Source organism: Pogoniulus pusillus, chromosome 37, assembly GCF_015220805.1.
Source record: "Pogoniulus pusillus isolate bPogPus1 chromosome 37, bPogPus1.pri, whole genome shotgun sequence".
NCBI classification, from domain to species: Eukaryota; Metazoa; Chordata; class Aves; order Piciformes; family Lybiidae; genus Pogoniulus; species Pogoniulus pusillus.
In genome coordinates, this window is record NC_087300.1 from 4,367,292 (window position 1) to 4,389,094 (window position 21,803).

Consider the following 21,803-nt stretch of genomic DNA (forward strand, 5'->3'; position numbering starts at 1 on the left):
GGGGAGGTGCTGGAGCGGGTCCAGGAGGGCAGCAAAGCTGGGGAAGGGCCTGGAGAGTGAATGTGAAGAGGAGCGACTGAAGGAGCTGGGGATGGGTAATGTGAAACAGAGGAGGCTGAGGGGAGACCTCACTGCTGTCTACAGCTACCTGAAGGGACACTGGAGGGGCTGCTGCTGGCCTCTGCTAACAGGTGACTGGAGACAGAACAAGGAGGAATGGCCTCAAGCTGAGGCTGGGCAGTGTTCAGGCCAAGAGGAGAAGGCTTCTTCTTGGGGTAGGTCTCCATCCTCTCCAAAATCCAGATCAGATGGAGCTGGGGCTGCTGAGCCTGGCTGCAGCTGTGACCAGTCACTTGTGTGGCTCAGTGCAGTGGTGCCATCCTCACTGGTGGCACTGTGGGACATGGGCAGGTCTCACTAGTGACAGCAGCTGCTTGCTGAGCAGTGACAGGTAGTCTACAACTACGTGAGGGGAAGTTGTGGAGAGGCTGCTGCTGGGCTCTGCTCACAGGTGACTGGAGACAGAACAAGGGGGACTGGCCTCAAGCTGAGGCTGGGGAGGTTTAGATTGGACATTAGGAAAAAGTTTTTCATGGAGAGAGTGGTCAGGGACTGGAATGAGCTGCCCAGGGAGGTGGTGGAGTTGCCCACCCTGCATGTGTTTAAGGGTGGTTTGGATGTGGTGCTTGGGGCTATAGTTCAAGGTGAATCCTGTAGAGCAGGGTTCTAGGTTGGACTTGGTGATCCTGAGGGGCTTCTCCAAGCTGTATGCTCCTGTGACTCTACCTGGGAATCTTTTTTCTAAGCATTAATGGAAACCCTCAAAACTTCTGACTGCAGAACACTCAGAGCCTCCTTCATAGAGCCACAGAATGGTTTGGGTGGGAAAGGAGCTTTCAAGGGCATCCAGTCCAACCCTCCTGCAGGCAGCAGAGACATCTGCAACTAGAGCAGGTTGCTGAGAACCCCAGACAGCCTGACCTGCAATGGTTCCAGTTATGGGACATCTCTCACCTCTCTGGGCAACCTGGGACAGGCTCTCTCAGCCCTCAACATAAACATTTCCTCCTTCTCTCCACTCTGAATCTCCCTCTTTCAGTTTAATCCATCACCCCTTGTCCTGTCACAACAAGCCCTGCCCAAAAGTCTGTCCCCAGCTTTATAGTCAGCCCCTTCAAATACTGACAGGCCACCAGAAGGTCTCCCTGGAGCCTTCTCTTCTCCAGGCTGAGCAATTCCAACTCTGAGCCTGGCCTCACAGCAGAGGGCTTGCAGCCATCCCAGCATTGGTGTGTCCTCCACTGGCCCTGCTCCAACAGGTCCCTGTCTGTGCTGAGGACTCCTGAGCTGGCCCCAGGACTGCAGGGGCAGGTCTCAGCAGAGCACAGCAGGGAGGCAGAATCCCCTCCCTGCCCCTGTTGCTGGGGATCAGCCCCAGACAGGCTGGAGCTGGGCTGGCAGTGCTCAGTGCCAGCTTATGGCCAGCTGGTCATCCCCCAACACTCCCAAATCCTTTTCCACAGGGCTGCTCTCCAACCCTTCACCCTGTGCTGATCCTGGGGGGTGCCCTTTCCACGGTGCACCTGCTGCAGGCAGCCACACTGCAGGCAGCCACAGGGCTCTGCCCTTTGCTACAGACAATGACCTCAGCGTGACCCAAGAGCATCAGGTAAGCTGAGCTGCTGTGAGCTGTGCTGGAGCTCCCACATCCCTCCTCTTCTCCTTCCCTGCAGACTGCTGGCAGCCCCTGAGCCTTGCAGGCTCCACGGATGGGTCCTGCTGCAAGTCCAAGCCAAAGGAAACAAGAATCGAAGGGGCAGTGAGCACAAGACAGGGGGAGGCAGGAAAGCAAGCCCAGGAAGATTAAGTGTTCTTCTGGTGGAGAGTGGCCCAAGTCTGAAGCCAGCCTCTGCTCCACGGGAAGGTCTGTGTGGAAGCACAAACTGAGACTCTCCACATCCAGCTCAGCCTGAGGCCATCATGATAGGACTCTGCCTCCAGGACAAATCCAGCCTGTGGCACTGGAGCCTACTGGGGAGCCGTGGAAGGGGCAGGATGGTTCCTCCCCTGCGTGGAGGCATTCCCAAGAGCTGCTGCAGCCCAACACACCCTGGAAGCTGGTCGATGGCAGTGGTGGTTTGAAGCCCCTTTGTTCACAAGGTAAAGCCACAAGCAGCACGAGTGAGGGTCACAAAGGCAATCTCCACTGCTGCACCACAGCACGGGGCTGAGGGAATGACTTCCTCTGACTCACACAGTGAGTCACTGCTGCAGCATTTGTTATTTGTACTAATTATTCTTTGCTTTATGTGCTCAAGAAAAGGCAGCTCTCCCTCCTCCTCCTCCTCCTCCAGCCTTTCCTGCAGTGACATTTCAGCAGCCATCTCTCAGCAGAAGACAGCTTCTTCTGGAGACCCAAACCAGTGATTAAGCCTTCAGGCATCTTTGCTCCCTCTCCTACTGCATCGGCAGCACAGACAGAGGGATGCCGAGAGTCTGAAGGTGGTGTCAAAGCCTGGAATGTCCTCATTGCTCAGAGGGAAGCTGCAGACTGAACTGGTTTGGAACAGTGTTTTTAAGAGCACAGGATGGGGCTGCAAAGGGCTTTGCACAGCGCTGGAGCATGGGGTGATGGCATCCCAAGGGTCTGGCCAGGTGGTGCTGCAGCAGGAACCTGTGACTGGGGCTGAGCTTTGCAGGGTCTTGAACAGCCTCAGCTGTGGGAGCAGCCAAAGGTGGCCTGCTCTGTGCCTGTGTGACCTGCAACCAGCCACACCACCACCAGATGAGCCCTTGGAAGAACCACAGTGCTGGCAGAAGAGCTATGCTGGCAGGAAGGGTGGCAGGGCTGGAGCCCAGGACAGAGCAGCACCCTGGAGCAGCAGGAAGGAGCAGCTCCATGCAGCCTTTACCAGACACCAGCCACTTGAGCTGCAACTGCTCTGAGCTCTTGCAGAGCAGTTGGCTCTTATCATCCATCTGCTCACAGGGGCCTCAGGATATCCTGCAGAACAGGAAAGGCCTGCAAAAAACCTCACCTCCCTGCCTGCCTCAGCTCCCTTCCTGGCTCAGTCCTGCCCGGGAGGGAAGCAGCCTCAAATCTACTCAACAGATCCCAAGGGAAGAGCTCAGCTACGTGAACCTGACAACAGACACTGAGGGGAGTTCACCAGGTCTGGATATGTCCACAACAGCTCCCTCTGAGGCCATTTCTGATCTGCAATAGCTCAGGATACCATGAACGAGTAAGTGAAAGCTTCAGGGGTGTTTTCAGTATTCCAGATGTTATCCTAGCACAAACACAACAGCTGGCAGGCAGGGATTCTGGTGCACAGCAGAATGGTGCTGTCAACTTGTCCAGAGAACAGCTTGAGCTGATCTGCTGACCACAGGTTTAAGCAGTTTCCAGAGCTGCAAAACCCAGCCTGGCCCTGCAGATAGATGACCTTTAGCAGGTGGGATACATTAGGGCTGACCTTGGACTGCAGAGGGAATTTCATCTGTGTTCCACAACGTGAGCTAAGGTACAGTAACTGGAATCTGTACAGACTTATGGAGAGATGCTTCAAGACACACAGTCCAAAGTGTAAATGCACCTTTCACCACTCTGGTCAAGCTCAACTGGATAAGAGCAAGGAAAACTCCAAAAAAGCTCCCCAAATCCCCCAGACAAGGCCTTGGTCACTGCCCTGGCAACACCCTCAGGACACCCCCAGCCTGCTCAGCTCTTGCCAGCACAAAACTTAGCAGAATGACAGACACTTCACTGAAGAGAACCCTCCCAAAGCTGCATGCTTCTGCCAGCCCTGTGCACTGCAAACAGTTAAAAGGCAGGAGGACATCAGACAGAGCTGTTCTTGGCCAGACTTCTGCTTGAGGCCTCTGCTGGAGACAAGGCACAGGCCAGACTGCTGGAGACAGGACACAGCCCCAGCAGACTGCTGCTCTGATCATTCCTTCAAGTAACTCCTCTCAGTCAGCCCAGAAGGTCAATAGTTCCCCTATGGAAGCAAACAGCTGCTCCTCTGCATCCAGCCTGGAACAAACTGACATTGTGATGGGATTTGGACCCAGCTGAGGAATCTACCTGCAGCTTAAGAGACGCCTCAGGAAGAAGATTCAGACGTGGGCAGCAAAATCTTGTCTGCACTCAAACAGATCTAGGAAGAGGCAGGAGGTTTGAACTGGCTTTGAAGCTCAGCCCAGCCTGAAGTTCCACTTGGTCCTTCCCTCCATACTCTCCCAGATGGGAAAAACAGACCAAGTCTCACAGTTGGACTCTTAATTAAGAGGCTGTCACAGAAGGCAGTTTACAGAGTGGAACAGGACTAAGTTGGCTTCCATTTATTGTCAAGGGGCAGAAAGAAATGCAGGCAGTGTGAGGCTGGGAGCTCCCACCGAGGGGCTGCCTACCGCTGAGCACGTCCGGGCTGATGTAGGCAGGGCTCCCGCGCTGGTCCTTCAGCAGGTCATCCTCACTCACCAGGTGCTTCCCCAGACAGAAGTTGGTTATGGTTATTCGATGAGTCCTGGGGAGAATCAGAAGGCAGCAGTCAGCAAGAGCCATCTGCATGAGCCAAGCAGCACCAGCTGAGGCACTCAGCACCCAAAACACAGCTGCGTGTCCATGGGGCTTGCTGGGAAGGACAAGTGGAGGTGTAAGATCAGCTGCAGGGGTTCCACAGCTGCCAGCAGGGCTGGCAAGGCTCTTACCAGGGGGATGAGGAATCTCTGTCTCAGTCATGGAAAACGTCTATGCTCAGCCTGAGCAGCACTGCACCGTGTGGCTGTCAGCACAGGGTGCTCAGTAACCTGCTTCAGCCATGCAGCTACCCTCTGGCCAGGCTCCAGAAGCATCCCAGCCAGCAGCACAGCACCAGGACCTGTACCTCTGTGCCTGCTGACCATTGCTGGGTGTCAGTGTTAACAAAATTAAGCTTATTTGAACTGCTCACTCTCCCCTGCACTTCCCATCTACCACCTCTAATGGCATCTTCTCCACACAACACTTTCTGGAGGCTGAGGAGGAGGTCAGCCCCATCCCTGCCTGCTGCGCACCATCAGCACATGAGCTGCAGGGACCTGTGGTCAGTGAACTGCTTTTGTGTTGCCCACCAGGCCCACAGCAGGGCTCTGGTGGCAGTTTTACCTGATCTGCAGGACTGTGCTTCACACACAAGTGCATGGAACAGAGAAAGTCTAAGCAGCATTCACAGATTCCCCCCTCAAATGAGGTGAGAGCTGCAGGTGCCCACTCAACTTCCCTATGGCACTGCCAGCTCCAGTTAATGCATTTATCCAGGGAAATGAGCTCACTACAAAGTGACAACCACACTGAACTGAGAGAGTCACAGAATGGTCTGGGTTGAAAAGGACCTTAAAGATCATCAACTGGAACAGGCTGCCCAGGGAGGCTGTGGATGTTCCCTCCCTGGAGGTGTCCAAGGCCAGATTGGATGAGGCCTTGAGTGACCTGTTCTAGTGGGAGATGTCCCTGACTGTGGCAGAGGGTTGGAACTGGATGATCTTTGAGGTCACTTCCAATCTGAATCATTCTCTGATCCATTTCCAAACCCCTGCCTAGACACCTCCCACTAGCCCAGGCTGCTCAAGCCCTCATCCAACCTGGCCTTTAACACCTCCAAGGAGGAGACATCCACAGCCTCCCTATGCAACCTGTTCCAGTATCTCACCACCCTCACTGGAAAGAATTTCTTGCTGATCTTCCATTCTTTCAGACAATTTGGGTTCTAACACACAACATAAAGGACTGAAGAGGAAAGCACTGTCTAGAAGATGTCTATATTCTTGCACAGCATGACACAACTGGAGCCTGAGAGCAGGAATTAGATCAGTCAAAATAACCAAAATGTATTGCCAGCAAATCTAACAGACAAGTGAAATAAAACCCAGTGTGGGCTGGCAAGGGAGAGCTGATTATTAAGGAAGACAGACTTGTGTTTAAGAAGTGTTAGCTTCAACTGTCAGGAGGTTTCCCTGGCTGAACATCAATCTGCAGGCTTTGTTGGAGACCTCAAAGGCTGAGTGCTCTAAAGGACACCAAAACGTTCAGGGATGCTTGGTTTTATTTAGTCACTGAAATCTGATCTAAGCTGCAATCACCCAACTGCTGCTTTGGCTAATTGGAAACCTTGGGAGGCTTTAAAGTCTGCATCTCACAGGGGACAACGTCTGAGGGATCCTCATTAGCCTGGGGTGGGCAAGGGCCTGGTCAGGACTCTGCAGGGCCACATAGCTACCTTTGCCCCATGCCAACGGAGCAGACCTGGCTCAGCTGCTGGAAGAGAACAAACAATTCTGCTCAGCCCAAATGCCAGGTCCTCTCCATGGTGATCTATTCTTGTGCCTCACCCACCCTTCCACATGACTCACTGCTGTAGAGGCTACAGATTTTCCTCACCAAAGCTGATGGTCTTGCTAGTAAAAAGCCAAAACAGAGCACGTCATAGCAAAAGTGACTCGGGCAGGCATGCTCAGAGCTCCAAACACCTCTCCCTTCCTGCTGCAGGGGGGGGCCTCCTGCATCAGCAGGATGCTCCACCTTGCCCAGAAAAGAAGGGAAGCTCTGGGTGGATCCTTTAAAGCAGCAACCTTTGATTCTCCTTGCAGACAAAGCAGCAGGAGAGGTTTATCTTACAGCAGCTCTTTAGGAAGGATTTACAACATTCAGAAACGTTTTTTCAGGGCCACCAATTCTGCAGGTGGTCCTGAAAGCCACCAGCTGCTGTGTGTGTGAACTGAGTCAGAATCATAGAATCAGTCAGGGTTGGAAGGGACCACAAGGATCATCTGGTTCCAACCCCCCTGCCATGGGCAGGGACACCTCACACTAGATCAGGTTGTCTAGAGCCTCATCCAGCCCGGCCTTAAAACACTTCTGGGGATGAGGCTTCCACCACCTCCCAGGGCAACCTCCAGAGGTAAAATCTGTGCTTTCAAACAGCATCAGGAGAAAGCAAACAGCAGTGAGCAGCGTGAATCTGTGTGCTCTTCACAGGCTCTGGAAGCCTGCAAACCTAAAGCCTTCCAACTTGGTTCAGTCCACAGGAACCCAGACAGTGTGAACAGAATGAATTCCACTCCTTCCTAGAGCTAGGGCTAAATATTTAGGCAGTAATATCATGAGTGACACAGCAGAGCATCCCAACTTGCTAACTACCTAACTACAGAACCCAAACCAATGAAGAAACTCCAAGGAGGCACCAAGCAAAGGGCCCACTGCCAGCAGCTGCCTCTGCTGGGGGTGATCTTGGTGCCCCACCGATGCCTCCCTGAGGGCTGCTCCAGGAGGACGTGAAGGCATCATGAACCGAGGCCTGCAGCAAAGCAGTGGATGGGAACAAGGAAGCTGTTTCAGGCACAAACACAGGCCAGACAGAGGGACTTTTGTTTAGATAAGTAAATATTTTACAGCTAGCAAAAACACAGCAGTGCCACAGTCAGAGATTTAACACTGCTCTGATTATAGCCCAGGCTGCAGCACTGGGGAGCCTTTCAGGCAGGATGGAAAGGCAACGATGGGAACAGAACCATCCTTTTAGACACATAAATTTCTCTTGTAGGTTTCTGAATGACTGAAAAAAATCCTTTTCAGAAGGTAGAATCCAAAAGAAGTGCTGCCATGGGGTCACTAAGCTTGGTGGAGGAGTGAACTCTCTAGGTTGGGCTCGGTTTGTAGTTGAACTCCTAACTCTGTGTTTTTGGGTCTGTGTTTTTGCACAGCCTGCTGCCAGCTCCCTCACCCTTCTCCCAACAAGTGCTGCCTGTGGTTGTGTTTCCAACAGAAACCTGCTTGAGGGAAGGAACATCAGGCAGCTGCCAGACCAGCAGCTCCCCAGCACTTACCTTTTGTTTAGCACCATGTTTCCTAGTTTCAAGTCTCTGTGCACAATATTTTTCTGTAAGATACAGAACAGTGTCCCATAAGCAAAAGCACCTTTGTTACAGCAGTACAGATCTGGTACTTGGGCAGAAGCACCAAGTACCCTGACATCCCATCATCTGCATTCTCAGACAACCCAGCTCATGGTTTCAGGGTTGATCAAGGTACTTTGTACACTTCATTTTCTGGTTCTGGCCAGGACAGAACAAGCAAATTTACTGCTTTGAACAGAAAGATTGATTGAAACTAAGATGTGAAGTGTAAGTGTCCATGCCCAGAGGACCAGCATGAAGGAATCACAGAACCAGTCAGGATCGGAAGGGACCACAAGGATCATTCAGTTCCAACCCTCCTGCCTTGGACAGGGACACCTCACACTAGATCAGGCTGGCCACAGCCTCATCCAGCCTGGCCTCAAACACCTCCAGGGATGAGGCTTCCATCACCTCCCTGGGCAACCCATTCCAGGCTCTCACCACCCTCATGCTGAAGAACTTCTTCCTCACACCCAGTCTGAATCTCCCCATTTCCAGCTTTGCTCCATTTCCCACAGTCCTATCACTACCTGACAGCCTAAAAAGTCCCTCCCCAGCTTTCTGGAGGACATTCCCTTAAAAGCAGTGTGCTTCACTGCTCTGCCAAGGAAGGAGGAGTGTCTCTTCCCACAGGCTAAGCAGCCAAACACTATCAGAATCTACTTTTGTTACAGTAGTTTCTAGCTCATTGATCTCCAACTTGCAGCTTGAGGTTCTGACCTCAGAAATCAATTCTTACATTGTGATTTGTTTTGCTTCAAAAGGAAATAAGCTTGAAGTGTTTCCTGCATTTGATTAGCCTTTGCTCTCCTCTTGGACTGCCCTTTCTGAGGTCAGGAACACTGTGCTTCACCTGAGTCCAGCTGGCCCCTCTCCACAATCAACAAACCCCAGGTTATCACTGAGAGCCCTGCAGGGAGGGGAAGGCTCTTTTCTGGCTTGGGCCATGAGGTCTTACACACAACACTGCTCTGGGGAAACAGCTGAAACTTCCATCCTCTGTCACCTTGCCACTACTGCCTGCACAAGGAAGTTTTACAAGACCCTATTATCCCAGTGTGGGAAAAGGGGAAGCTCCCAGCCCTGCAAGGAGCACCACAAAGGTCTTACCTTATGTAATGCTTCTACCACTCGTACCACATCATAAAATATCACCACGGTCTCCCGCTCGCTCAGCCTCTTCTCCTTAATGACATAATGCTGCAGATTGATCAGGTCTGCTGTTTTGTCACTGAAATCATGAGCACAGAGACAGTCCAACACGAGACAAATCCTCTTCTTCATCTTCCTGACCATTCTGTTGGCTTCTAAGTCTTCTATAATTTCACAAGCTCGGTCCTGCGCGCAGGGAGGAGAACAAAGGAGCAGCGGTTCAGAGGAGCTACCTGGGCAAATGTCCTGACACACAGAGCACTGGAGAGCAGATCACAGAATTATGGAGTGGTTTAGGTTGGAAGGGACCTCGAAGATCATCCAGTTTCAATTCCCTGACATAGGCAGGGACACCTCCCACTAGAACAGGTTGCTCAAGGTCTCATCCAAGCTGGTGCTGAACACCTCCAGGGAGGTTGTGGAGCACAGAAGCACAGAATGTGATTTCGATCCCATTGGGTGCTTCTGTGCTCCACAACCTCCCTGAGCAACCTGTGCCAGTGTCTCACCACTCTCACTGCAAACAACTTCTTCCTAACATCCAGTTTAAATCTCCCTTCTGCCACTTTAAACCATTCCTCCTCGACCTGTCATCACAAGAGCCTGTCAATAGTCCCTCCCCAGCCCTCCTGTAGTCCCCTTCAGATCCTGGAAGGCCACTCCAAGGTCTCCTCAAAGCCTTCTCTTCTCCAGGCTGCAGAGCCCCAACTCTCACAGCCTATCCTCATAGCAGATCTGCTGCAACTCTCTGAGCATCATGAGTGACTGTGTGCAAATGCAATCCCAGTGCCAGAGCTTTGCATCCAGCTGGAATTTCAGAAAGAAGCTTGGTGGAGTCACCATCCTTGGAGGTGTTCAAGAAATGTGTGGACATGGTGCTCTGGGACATAGTTTAATGGCCACAGTGGTGTCAGTGGTTTCATTCAGTGATTCTCAGAGGTCTTTTTCAACCAAATCAATCCTATGATACAAGATCCTTGTTTGAAGTAGCCCTTGAAGTCTGTGCTGGTTTGCCAGCTGTGCATGGCAGCACTGACAACCTTTATACACATCCAGACACCTTCAGCTAAAAGCCAGAGGAGCTCCACAGAGGTACAGACTCTGAGTACTGGGGATCCAGCAGGTTATTGAGCAGCAGAGCAGAAATCTTAAGACACAATTAACAGTTCTTCCATAAGCATTAACCAGCACACAGCTGAGTTGGACATTTGACTTGTTTAAGATGTAATCCAGACGGCCTCAGGTGAAAAGTGTTGACAAAAAGTAAGCAGCAAGCACAGCCAACACCAGCACCCAAACCAGTGACTCCTATCAGCTCATCACAGCCAGAATCAGCCCTGAAACTGCTAACAGTAGCACAGCCCTGGTGGGCACAGGGACTATTTTAACCTGCTCATAGCTTCTTGGCATTCAGTCCCCTCTTAGGAGTCATCACCAAGCAGTACAGGCTGCAGAGCACCAATTCAGCTCTCAAGGCTGCTGTATTTGCCAGGGCAAATTCCTATGGGAAAGGGACACTGCTGAGTGTCTGTCCCATCTCTGTATGCTCTCTCATTTCCCAAACCCCAAACCCTGCCACTCTCAAAAGCCTCTACCACAAACGTGCTTGTCTCAAGCAGCACTGGTTAAGCCCAGGGGTGTGCTGCTAATTCTTCACACACCAGAACAAGGTCAACACGAAGTGGACATAGAACAGAAGCAGCTGGAGCCCAGAGCAGTGAGTGGCACTCTCCCAGGCTGGGCATTGAGCAGTCCTACCTGGAAGAGCCCGTGATGATGCACCACTCCTTCCTGGTTGTGGAGCAGGGAAAGCAGGGAATACTCCGTGTGCAGCAGCATCTTACCCTGTCGCTCCTCCTGGGTTTCTATTCCTTTGTCACCCCTCTCTTCTAAGGTGAGAATCTTCAGGAAAAGGGAAAACACCTCTATAGCTCCCAGAAAAAAAACCAAGTGCCTGCAAACCTCTCTCATTTTAGCTATTCACAAGTGTTTAACAGCTGATGCAGCTGCTCTGATGTCTTGCCACCAACCTGCCTGAACTCCCATCTGTGCAGAGTGCACAGCAGGAGCTCCAGCAGCACACAAAAGCTGCTCAGGTGCCTTCCTGTAAATATCCCAGGTGGTTTCCCCCACTGGATCCACTCCCATTTTGGTCACGGTGGGACAGATGAGAGGACGCCAGGGCAGCAGCACAGCTGGCACAGAGACCTCATCTCAGGGCTAACCTCACCAGCAGATCCACATCTGGCAGCACTGCACACTGGTTTAGCCCACACCGGGCACTGCTCAGTGCTTCTGTCACAAGCAGTCAGAGAAGCCCTGAGGGTTTGGAAGCTCTGCAGTTTTGCTTACCTTTAGCTGGTAGAAGTCATCAGTCCCATCTTTTCTTGCCAAGCACTGAACAATGCTTGGCACAGGGGAGTTACCTAAACGTGGACCTAAGAGCAGAAAGCAAAACCAGACTTGTTTTCCTGTAAGCAGCAGTGACTAATTCAGGGTTACATCAGTACCAAGTGTCACACACTTTACATCAGTTAAAACCAAGTTCCTTTTTTCCCCTCCCCTTTCCAGTAGACTTAAGAACATTTCCATAAGTTACCAGCTGAAAGAAAAAAAGATTTACTAAGCTCTGAAACCTTTTTTTCTTTATTGGACAAAGTTTGCTCACCAAAGAAATCTTAACCCAAACCCACACATGGCACAGCTGTTTGAAAGACTCACACTGGTGCATGCCTGAACCATCCAAGCTTTTACTGGCAACACCCATGGCAACTGCAGCTACCACACCTCTGAAGCCAGCTGCACCTCAGGTACACAAGAGCAGTCCAAATCTCCACACAGCCTCCACTCTTCAGTTTAAAGCCATCAGCTTCCAACTGGTGATCCATTTGGTTTCCACTCTGAAGTCCATCATGGCCTGACAGCTTATGTAATTAGTTCTCAACTACACCACCCCAGCAGACTGGCAGAGTGGTCTTGCCTTGGCACACACTGCTTAAAGAGACCATTACTGTGCTGTTAAGCTGCCTACAGACTGATCTGACAGCATGGAACTAGATGATCTTTAAGGTCCCTTTCCAAACTAAACTCCTCTGGGATTCTATGATCTTCTTCCCATTGGGATCCACTGGAGAACAATTAATTTATTGTGGCCTTCCACTACTTAAAGGAGTCTCTAAAAATGCTGGAGACAGACCTTTGAGCAGGGCCTGTTGAGACAGGAGAAGGGTTGATGGTTTTAAACTGTAAGAGGGAGATTCAGGCTGGAAAAGAGAAAGAAATGTTTTACACAGAGGGTGCTGAGAACCTGGCACAGGTGGGAGATGCCCATACCTAGAACCATTCCAGGTCAGGTTGTTTGGAGCTCTGAGCAACCTGCTCTAGTGGCAGATGATTTTTCTGCTGACTGCAGGGGGGTTGGACTGGATGAATTTTAAAAGCCTCTTTCTACCCAAACCATTCCATGATTCCATTCTACATTCTGGGCAAGCAGGGTTAGCATCTCCCTGGAGCTCTAAGCAAAAGCCCCCTGAATGAATTTGTTCTTTAACAAAGTTGAAGAATCTAGTTTAGAAAATAAAAGGACAAAAGCAAAGGCTTCTCTTTCCTTCCAGAGCTCAGCCTGCCTTGCTGTGCCACTGTTCCCAGGATCACAGGGGTTGGAAGTGACCTCTGGAGATCTTCCAGTCCAACCTCCCTGCCAGAGCAGGACCTAGTGCAGGCTGCACAGGAACACAACCAGACAGGGCTTGAAAGCCTCCACAACCTCTCTGGGCAGCCTGTTCCAGTGCTCTGTGACCCTTAAAGAAGTTCTTCCTCTTGTTGAGGTGGAACTTCTCGTGCTGCAGTTTGCACCCATTGCCCCTTGTCCAGTCACAGGGCACAAGTGAGCAGAGCCAGACCCTTTCTTCCACAGCTCCAAGGGCTGCTGCTCTGCTGCCTGCAGGAGATTGCCCTCTGAGCTACGCCACTAAACGACACATCTGCATTGCCTCGTTTGGCAGCACCTTTTCTTCTCAGTTTTGCAACCAGCAGCTCCCTTGAAACCTGAGGAAAACCCTCCCTGCTTACCTAGTATGAAAGGGCCAGCTCTCTTGGCATTGTTTCCAGAAATCCCTGCACAGAGAGCTTTTGCCTTAGTGGATGTTTCCCCAGCTCCTCTGTCTGATGCTCGCCGCTTCATCCTCGGCTCTTGAAAGAGAAAGAAGACCACAGGTGATGAGCAGCTGAATTAATTTCTCCTTCTAGCCCTTATTTTGTGCTGGGAGGCTTTCGCCCACTGCCTCACTGGTGTCTCTGCCTACTTGTGTGTCTGCAGCAAGCCACGGCTGACTGCTGACAGCCCAGCTGTGGGCTGGAGCCTCGACGTGGTTCTGAAGGGATAAATCAGTCTCATCACTCACAGCACCATTTCCTGCAGCAGTTGTTTGAGAGACATAGTGGGAACGAGGCAAAACAATCCAAGCTTGGTCTACAGCAAAAAATAAACCCCAAAGTTTGCAAATTAACATATTCCAAAAAGATTTTGAAACTTGGAGGCTAATTGGGATATGTTAATGAGAGAAATCAGATCAGTGGTTGTGAAAAGAAAATAAGTGTGAAGTTTGTATCAGTCATTGGTTTGCTGAAAGGGATAAATAGCCCAAATTTGTCCCACTTTGCTCTGGGCCACTGCTTCCTTTTGCTTCTCCTTCAGTCTGCTCTAATATCTGGGGGTTGGTCTCTTCCGCCAGGCAAGCAGCAACAGAACAAGGGGACACAGTCTCAAGTTGTGGCAGGGGAGGTCTACGCTGGATGTTAGGAGGAAGTTCTTGACAGAGAGTGTGATTGGCATTGGAATGGGCTGCCCAGGGAGGTGCTGAAGTCACCATCCCTGGAGGTGTTCAAGAAAAGCCTGGATGAGGCACTTAGTGCCATGGTCTGGTTGATTGGCCAGGGCTAAGGTTGGGCTGGCTGAGCTTGGAGCTTGATTCTATCATTCTATCTTCCACTAACCTTGGCTAACAGAAAACAATATAAGCTTTGCTGGTTGTTTTGTCTGTCTGTCTGGGAAAGAAAGGGAAGAAAAAGAGGCTTTGAGCCCCTTCTGGGCAGTTTCTTGGGCCAGGAGGGGGTATGGATTTCTGTATCATCTCTAAATTGTATGTAATAGTAGTAAATAGATTGCATAGATATGCTTGCACCTTCTGCTTTGCTGTACACAGAGCTTCATCTTACTGCCAAGCCATCTGAGCTGGTCTGGTGAACTTCAATAGTGTGTGTAAGTTCCTAACCCACCACAGAAAGCAAATGCCCAACTTATCCCTCTGGGTGGTTGCCTCTCTCCTCCTGATCCAGGCCAAGGACTCTGGTGGGCTCCATCACAGAGCCAGCTCACTCAGTTAACTGGGAAGGCTCAGCCAGGAACACACAAAGCTCACTGACCACAATGAGCAACACCTTTCACCTCTTCCAGCAAGAGCTCAGAAGACAGACATGCCAGTTATGGTGAGATTCAGGTAATGAGTACTCCAAAATGGTATATTTAGTCTCAAACTAAGCCCCTCTCTCTCTTTGTACCTCTTGAGCTCTAACCTTCTTCTCCTACCTCTGTCTACATCCAAAGCAGGTGACATTTGAAGCCCAGCAGGCAAAGCTCTATCACTGCAGTCTGCACATGCAGGAGCTGGTGATCTATTTGGAAGTACCACTCTATTTTACCTGCCTTTAAGGGATGCTCCAGTGGCAGGAGGCACTGTGGTGCCAGGAAGTGTGGTCCCTCACACCACCACTCCAAAGGAAGAACAATTTCACCTCCTAAGTGTGAATCTGTCACTTTGCATCCACATTAGTTACTCAAGGTCCACACATCACTGCAATTCAGCACAACCAACCAGAAGCTTGACTAACTCCTACTTATAATTCAAGCCTTTGTGACTAAAACTTCTTCCCCAAAGGGAAGTCTGGTTTCAATTCAGCAGGCAAAAAAAACTCTGGGGCTTGCTACCAGGCTTCACGTGCTGCATGCTCACTGCAAGCCTACATCAGCTCCAGCAATCCCAAGTCCTGCTCCCAGCATACCTTGATCTCGTGGCAAATAGTTTGGAAGGCTTTCACAAGTCTCCAGACATGAAATGCTTGCACTTTAACATCTCAAAGACTGTTATTTTGAAGGGGTGTGTGGGGGAGAGGAGGAACCGAGCACAGATCCATCCCCTTACTTTGAGCAAGTCCAAACCAAGTCCTGGTGCTCTTCCCTAAGAGGTTAGGCAGCAGCAGAGTGGGAAGATATTTTGGCATTGTAGTTATTTGTTTGTAAAGAGTCTCAGTGTCTCACCAGGTAAGAGGTTGATAAATCACCAGGCAGTGAATGAAGTTCACCCTCTGGCAGTCCCACCCTCCCTGTGGACACAAAGGTGATCTCACTGCATTAATCCATCCAGCACTACCTGTCACTGAGATCAGAGATAGCAAGAGATAAGGGCAGAAACCTTGCAGCAGATTTGCAGCCCTGCACTGCTGACTTCCACCACCCTTCAGAGCAGCCCTGGCAGGCCCAGCTGGCTGAGCAGAACAAAGTCCTGAGCCACATGTGTGCCTCCATCTGCTCACTCTGTATCCCTGACCTAATATTTGACTGCGCCTTAGAAAATCCACCACTCCTTGCAACACCATCATCACCATCATCATCATCATCATCCCTGCTGGAAAAGGATGAGTAACATTTCCACTGGAGAAACCCCATTGCACAGAAACTCTGAGCTCATGGCTGTTGTGCAATGTGAGCCGGAGGAGCTGCTGGTGCAAACGGCGTTATCGTAAACAAAATAACCGGAGGACTCACGTAGTTCAGCATCAACTCTAGCTTTACTCTTCTTCCAAACTAGGTTTTCCAACGTCTCAGGAGACAGGAGTCATCACCCTGGAGAAGGCTGGATGGTCGAAAGGTCGAGGACTCTGTAATGTGAAATGAGATACACTTGATGCTGTGGTTCTGGATTATTCTTGATTACGATAACGTGGAATGCACCAAGCTCCTGCAGCCTGAGACATCTGTGTTTAGCTTGGCTCAGGGAAGGCTTGAAGCTCCTGGCATCATGTGAGGGAATTAAAGAGCTCTTGAAGTTCACTCCCCAAAGAGTCACAGACACATGGGCCTGCACAGCAAGACAAACACAAGCATCAACAGCCAAAGGCGTTTTGTGACACGAGACAAATTCTCAGAGCCGAAACAAACATCTTCTGCGCTGGAACCTCCACCACATTCTTGCACTGGAACCTCCAGCACATGGTCCTGCCATGTCCCTTTTTAACAGGATCTTAGAACCACAGAATCACTCAGAGTTAGAAAGGAACACAAGGATCATTCAGTTCCAAACCCCCTGCCATGGGCAAGGACACCTCACACTAGATCAGGCTGTCCACAGCCTCATCCAGCCTGGCCTCAAACACCTCCAGGGATGAGGCTTCCATCACCTACCTGGGCAACCATTCCAGGCTCTCACCACTCTCATGCTCAACAACTTCATCCTAACATCCAGTCTGAATCTCCCCATATCCAGCTTTGTTCCATTCCCCCCAGTCCTATCACTCTCTGACAGCCTAAAAAGTCCCTCCCCAGCTTTCTTGTAGCCCCCTTCAGATGCTGGAAGGCCACAATAAGGTCACCTGGGAGCCTTCTCCTCTACAGACTGAACAGCCTCAACTCCCTCAGCCTCTCCTCATAGCAGAGCATCTCCAGCCCTCTGCTCATCCTTGTGGCCCTTCTCTGGACACCTTCCAACACATCCATACCCCTCTTGTAATAACCTTAAATAAACTGAAGTTAGTAACAGACCAACAACAGAATCTTCACCAGTTTTTAATCATGGTAATCATGGGAGCAGTTTTTAATCATGGTAAGAGTTAACACTTGAAGTTTGGACTCCATCATCATAGAGAGGCTTAGGTTGGAAGGGAGAGTAGAGATCATTTACTCCAACCTGGCCTTAAACACTCCCAGGGAGAAGGACTTGGACAGGACAATTTCTGCAACAGGCAAAGCACAGTGAATTTTATTCTTAGCAAAACCCCACTGCAATGAGCTCCTCTGTACAGTCTGTATTTGGCCTTCAGAACAAGAAAGAATCAAATTCAACTTGTATTCAGAACCAGCTCATCTGGTTCTATTAAAAGGGACAAATTCAGGCTTTAAATCAAACACTCTAGAATTGAATCTGTACCACCTAGGACACAAATTGTCTGCAAGGGACCCTAGAGGGTCATCTAGTTCAAACTCTCTGCAATGAGCAGGGACATCTTCAACTAGATCAGCTTGCCCAAAGCCCTGTCCTTGAACACTTCCAGTTCCTTTAATCTTCAGTGTTACACCCCCATTAATCCAGGCTGGTTTAACTTCATCAGTACCCAGTCAGATTAGCTGAGAAATGCACAAGGAAGATGGGAACCAAACTCCCAACACCTCTAATATCATCCAGGGCTATCACCTGGCCCCAGGGCAGCTGCAAAGTCTGTTGAAAGTCTTCCTTAAAGTATTGAAGTTGTTTAGAGTTTGATGAAGAAGGTCCAGAGTCACTGCTCCAGAGCAGAGATGTCCCAGAGCTCTACCAGTGCTGAAAGGACATCCACAGACTTAACATCACAGCTCCATCACAGAATACTTGCAAGAGCAAAAAGCACTCAGCTGTTGAAAACAATCCTGTGCCACTTAGGTACTCTACTCAGCCTCCTCACTCAGCTCCTGCTGCATAGCAAGGCAGTAAGGGCAGCAGAGCTCCTCAGAAATCTCAGCAGCACCCAGAGGGTTACACATGAGCACCTCAGGCTCCTGTGGAACAAAGGAAAGTCGGGTGGAAGGAAGGTCCAAGAGCAAAGGGAAGAGCACTGGCAGCAGCTGCTGTGAAAGAGCAGGAAGGCTGTTGTCTTTTCTGCATGTTGTGCAACTCCAAATAGAGCAAAGGAACTGGTCAAAAGGGCACAGATCTCCTTGTGCAAGCCTCCTGCAGAACGAGTGCCATCCACTAGGCACAGGGATAAGAACAGGACCTTGAGACAGTGCTTAAGGAAAATAAGCCAAGAGCAGCAGTGCAGGAGGGCTCTCTCTTCCTGAGGAGCCAGCAGGTGTTTTCTACCTGCAAGCTTATTTAATCTTGGCTTGAGCTGTTCTGAGACAAAGCTTTGAGCTTCACTCAGAGCTCAGACACCAGCAGCTGAGCTCAGGCACCAGCAGCTGAGCTACATCCTGGAAGAAGCAGCTTGAAATGTTTTAGACAAAAGCCATAGTGAACAGGGTGGCTTCAGATGATTCCATGGCTGTAAGCAGAAACAGGAGGCTACAGCAGCCCTTGGTGTTCAGACCTGGAGCAGGACCCAGTCCTGTGGGTGCCCTGTCTCATGGGCCATGTGTGCTGAACCAACATGACAGCGGCAACAGCCTCAAGAGAGCATCTGGCATCCCTGCAGATGACCTACAGCAAACCTACCCACCCCTTAAACAATCCTAGCCTAGGGACAGGACCCTTAGATATTGCTGTGGTGGGGTTCACTGTCCCCTCCTCCAAACCCCAAACTGAGTCAAACCATCCCCACTGCAGCAGCTGTGACAGCAACAACCTCACAGGGACGATGAAATCCCCCAAATCCATTTTTAAAGAGCTTTAATGTGATATGTGGAATACATCAAACATCTTCCAGGGGAAGCATCTAAAGCTTCTTACTGTGCTAGCTGGGACTTTAATAGAATTATTAATCAAATAATTAGGAGCCCTCAATGTAACATCTTGGAATTATGTAGCTTAAGGAGACGGTCTAATGCCCTCAATTACTGCACAGTGTTCCCAGTGCCCAGCCTAACAACAAAGGAAAACAAGAGAGGAGGAAATGGACCTTTTCTTCTCAAGATTAAAGAACTGCCAGGTCCTGCAGTCCAGCAGCCACAGCAAATAGTTGAAGGAGGGAAGGGAAAGAAAAAGAAAAGTACCTTTGGGGTGTGAAGAGGATTACTCAGCAGCACAGGAACTGGTTAAGTCACTGCAGCAGCTGATAGAACCTCCATGACAGTTTCAGTTGCTTTATCTTGCAACAAGGGGACAAAATGAGTTGGGTAACATTTACCTAGGCTGCTGTCTGGCACCCCTAAAGGTGCCCTACCCTGGGGGTGATCCCTGCACAAGTAAGGTGATGGGATGAGCTGGCAGCTGAGAAGCAGCAGGAGATAATGAAGCCCACCAGAATCCGTTAGGAGTTCAAGGCTGTTAAGGAGCTGATGTTGTTAAAGGAAACCTGCCTATGGGAGCCCCTCTGGTGCAGGAGCAGCTCTCAGGATCCTGAAGAAGCTGTGTTGGGGCTTTTCTCTGCTGCCAGCACCCAAAACCCACCCATAGCTCAGGGAAGTGGTGTCGATTCCTACTTGTGCATTATCCATCTCCCTCCCCAGGCAGGAGGAGGTTGACCACCCCATGCAGCAGCAGCATCTCTGCCCAGCTTTCTTCTCTTCTGGAGCCTTTGGGATAAAGCTGCTCCAGTCCACAGGTTTGTGTCCCACTCCCCCTGCCCACTCTGCTCCCAGCTGGCAGAAGCTCAGCCTGTGTGAAAATGGAGCTAAAAATGTCGATTCAAATGAACAGCATCAGCCAGCTCCTTCGACCACCTAATTAACAGGATTTATCAGTGATGATTAAGCAAGGTTCACATTTAGGCCTGGCTCATGGCAAGTTCTAGCTCAGAAGAAGCAATGTTGGACACGACCTAGAAACCTCCATGAATATGGAGCAAAACCTGGAGCATTGGTCCAGCTTCCCAGCTTGGGAACAAGCAGGTCGGTGGAGCACAAGGAGCAGCAGCCCTGGAGCGCTGCCACACGCTGGGCAAACCTGGACAGCTCAGATCCGAGTCATCGGCGCTCCCAGAGCCTCCATTCCCATTGGAAAAGCTTCCCTGGGAGAAGGCGGAGCTGGGATTAGGCAGGTGCGTGGAGGAATCGCTGCTGGGGGATTGCAGGGAAGGTTTGCTGGGCAGATCGCAGGCGAGGCAGGAGTGTGGGAAGGAGGAGGTGCCGCAGCGGGGGCAGGAGGGGTGGCCAAGCACCACGATAGGGTCACTGTCCAGGAACATTAATTCCAGGCAGGCTTTGGACGTTTAACCACTCTGTAAGAGACTGACACTAAACCCCAAAGCCCATTGATGACTCAGAGCTACCAGCGCAGCCCCTGCGCTGCTCCTTCCGGGCGGGGAAGTCTTCTCCAGAAACAGGAGCCCTGAGTCAGAGATTTCTTGGAAACATGCAGAGGCTCATTCGAGCTCCTTCCCTAAGTGAGAAGTTTGCTCAAAACCAGAGTCAGAGTTTCTCTGACCAAAGGAGAAGGAAGAATCCCCAGGGGCTGAACACTCTCACACCGTTGGCAGGCACAGGACCTCGCTGTGTGCCACAGGCACATCGTGCCCAGCACCCCCTGCTGGACTCACCAGCTAGAAGAGCTCTCTGCTCAGCCCAGCCTGCCAGCTAGTGGCATCCTGGGCATGTAGGCATGGCACAGCCAGCTCCCGAGGGGCCACGGGTCTGAAAGGGACCTCAGGACACCTTGTTTACCACCCACATCTAACTACGACCAACCTCCAACTTCTCAGAGACAAAAAAAGCTCCCAGAGGCCAAGTCAGACACCAGGGAAAGCAAATTCCTCCCTTCCCTCCTGCCCCCCGCAGCTGGGGAAACTCTGAGGCACAGGATTCCAGCAATGTAATTACAGTGCAAGCAGGCAACAAGCCGGGCTTTCTTCAAGCCTTTCTGATGCATCAACACATGAGATAGCCAAGGACTCATCTCTGGGAGTTCCCTCTTTGGTTACATAAACACCAACTTCAGCTTAACCCTTTCACACACCAGCCACATCCACCAGGAAAAATCCCTTCTCTGGCTCAACAGCCTCATGCTGGGGACACCAGCGGGAGAAAAGCAGCCTGGAAACCCAACTGCAGCCCCAGAAACTGCATCGCTTGACCAGCAGAGAGCTCCTGACCCCAGGCTGCTCCCGAGAAGCAAGCAGCCACTGCCTTGAAAGCCAGCACGGGTGAGCTGTGGGTTTTACTCCTGGTTTACGGCTCGTGTTGCTATGTACACTTCATATTCCACAACCCCACTGCAGCAGGACTTTCCTCATGCACACAAAGACCAGTGCATGACTCACCCACGTGCTGACACTTTCCTCACAGTGAGGTGTGGTTGCTGTTTTTAATCTGCTCACCTACCCTCACAGATAGAAACACACACATCTGAGTTACCTACGCACGCTGCCGCGCCAACGTCACTCTTGCCTGGCACACAAAAGCAGACTGGCAGACACCCTAAGTCCACACACGTGTCCTAACTCACAAAAAAAGACCATTTCACATAAAAAAATCACAACGAGCATGAAGCCTCCTTGGGTCTCCACGCTGGAGAGCTCCCAGGAGCAGCGAGGCACATGCTGGAGCACCCTGAGTCTCCGCAGACATATAACACAGCCCTGACTTGGACTAAGTACAATGGCAGTGCAGGCAGAATCAATAGGGTTGCCCTTAATCAAAGAGCAGTTAAGTGCCCTTCAGGGCTTCCCTCTGATTCTGAGATGATTCTGTAATATCCTGAGCATAAAAAGCAGCTGAACACCAGGGTGCTTTTAAGCAAAGTGATTATGTGGGCAAACCACCGGCGTGGATATCAGACAGAAGCAATCAAAGGATGAAGCACAAACACTCC

At 50.7% G+C, this 21,803-nt stretch overlaps 1 protein-coding gene across 2 annotated transcripts in view; it reads right to left on the bottom strand.

Annotated features, from left to right (window-relative positions):
- STK40 (serine/threonine kinase 40) overlaps positions 1–21,803 on the bottom strand; it is a 30,050-nt gene that overhangs the window by 6,074 nt on the left and 2,173 nt on the right. The window contains exons 2-8 of one of the 2 annotated variants that reach the window (XM_064172921.1): positions 15,914–16,026; positions 13,162–13,281; positions 11,443–11,528; positions 10,849–10,992; positions 9,049–9,276; positions 7,867–7,919; positions 4,414–4,529 (exon numbers count right to left, since the gene is read on the bottom strand). In XM_064172921.1, coding sequence (XP_064028991.1) covers positions 4,414–4,529; positions 7,867–7,919; positions 9,049–9,276; positions 10,849–10,992; positions 11,443–11,528; positions 13,162–13,273 — 739 coding nt within the window. In that variant the 5' untranslated portion in view covers positions 13,274–13,281; positions 15,914–16,026. The remainder of the gene's footprint in view (positions 1–4,413; positions 4,530–7,866; positions 7,920–9,048; positions 9,277–10,848; positions 10,993–11,442; positions 11,529–13,161; positions 13,282–15,913; positions 16,027–21,803) is intronic. The other variant, XM_064172920.1, reaches the window with a different exon arrangement.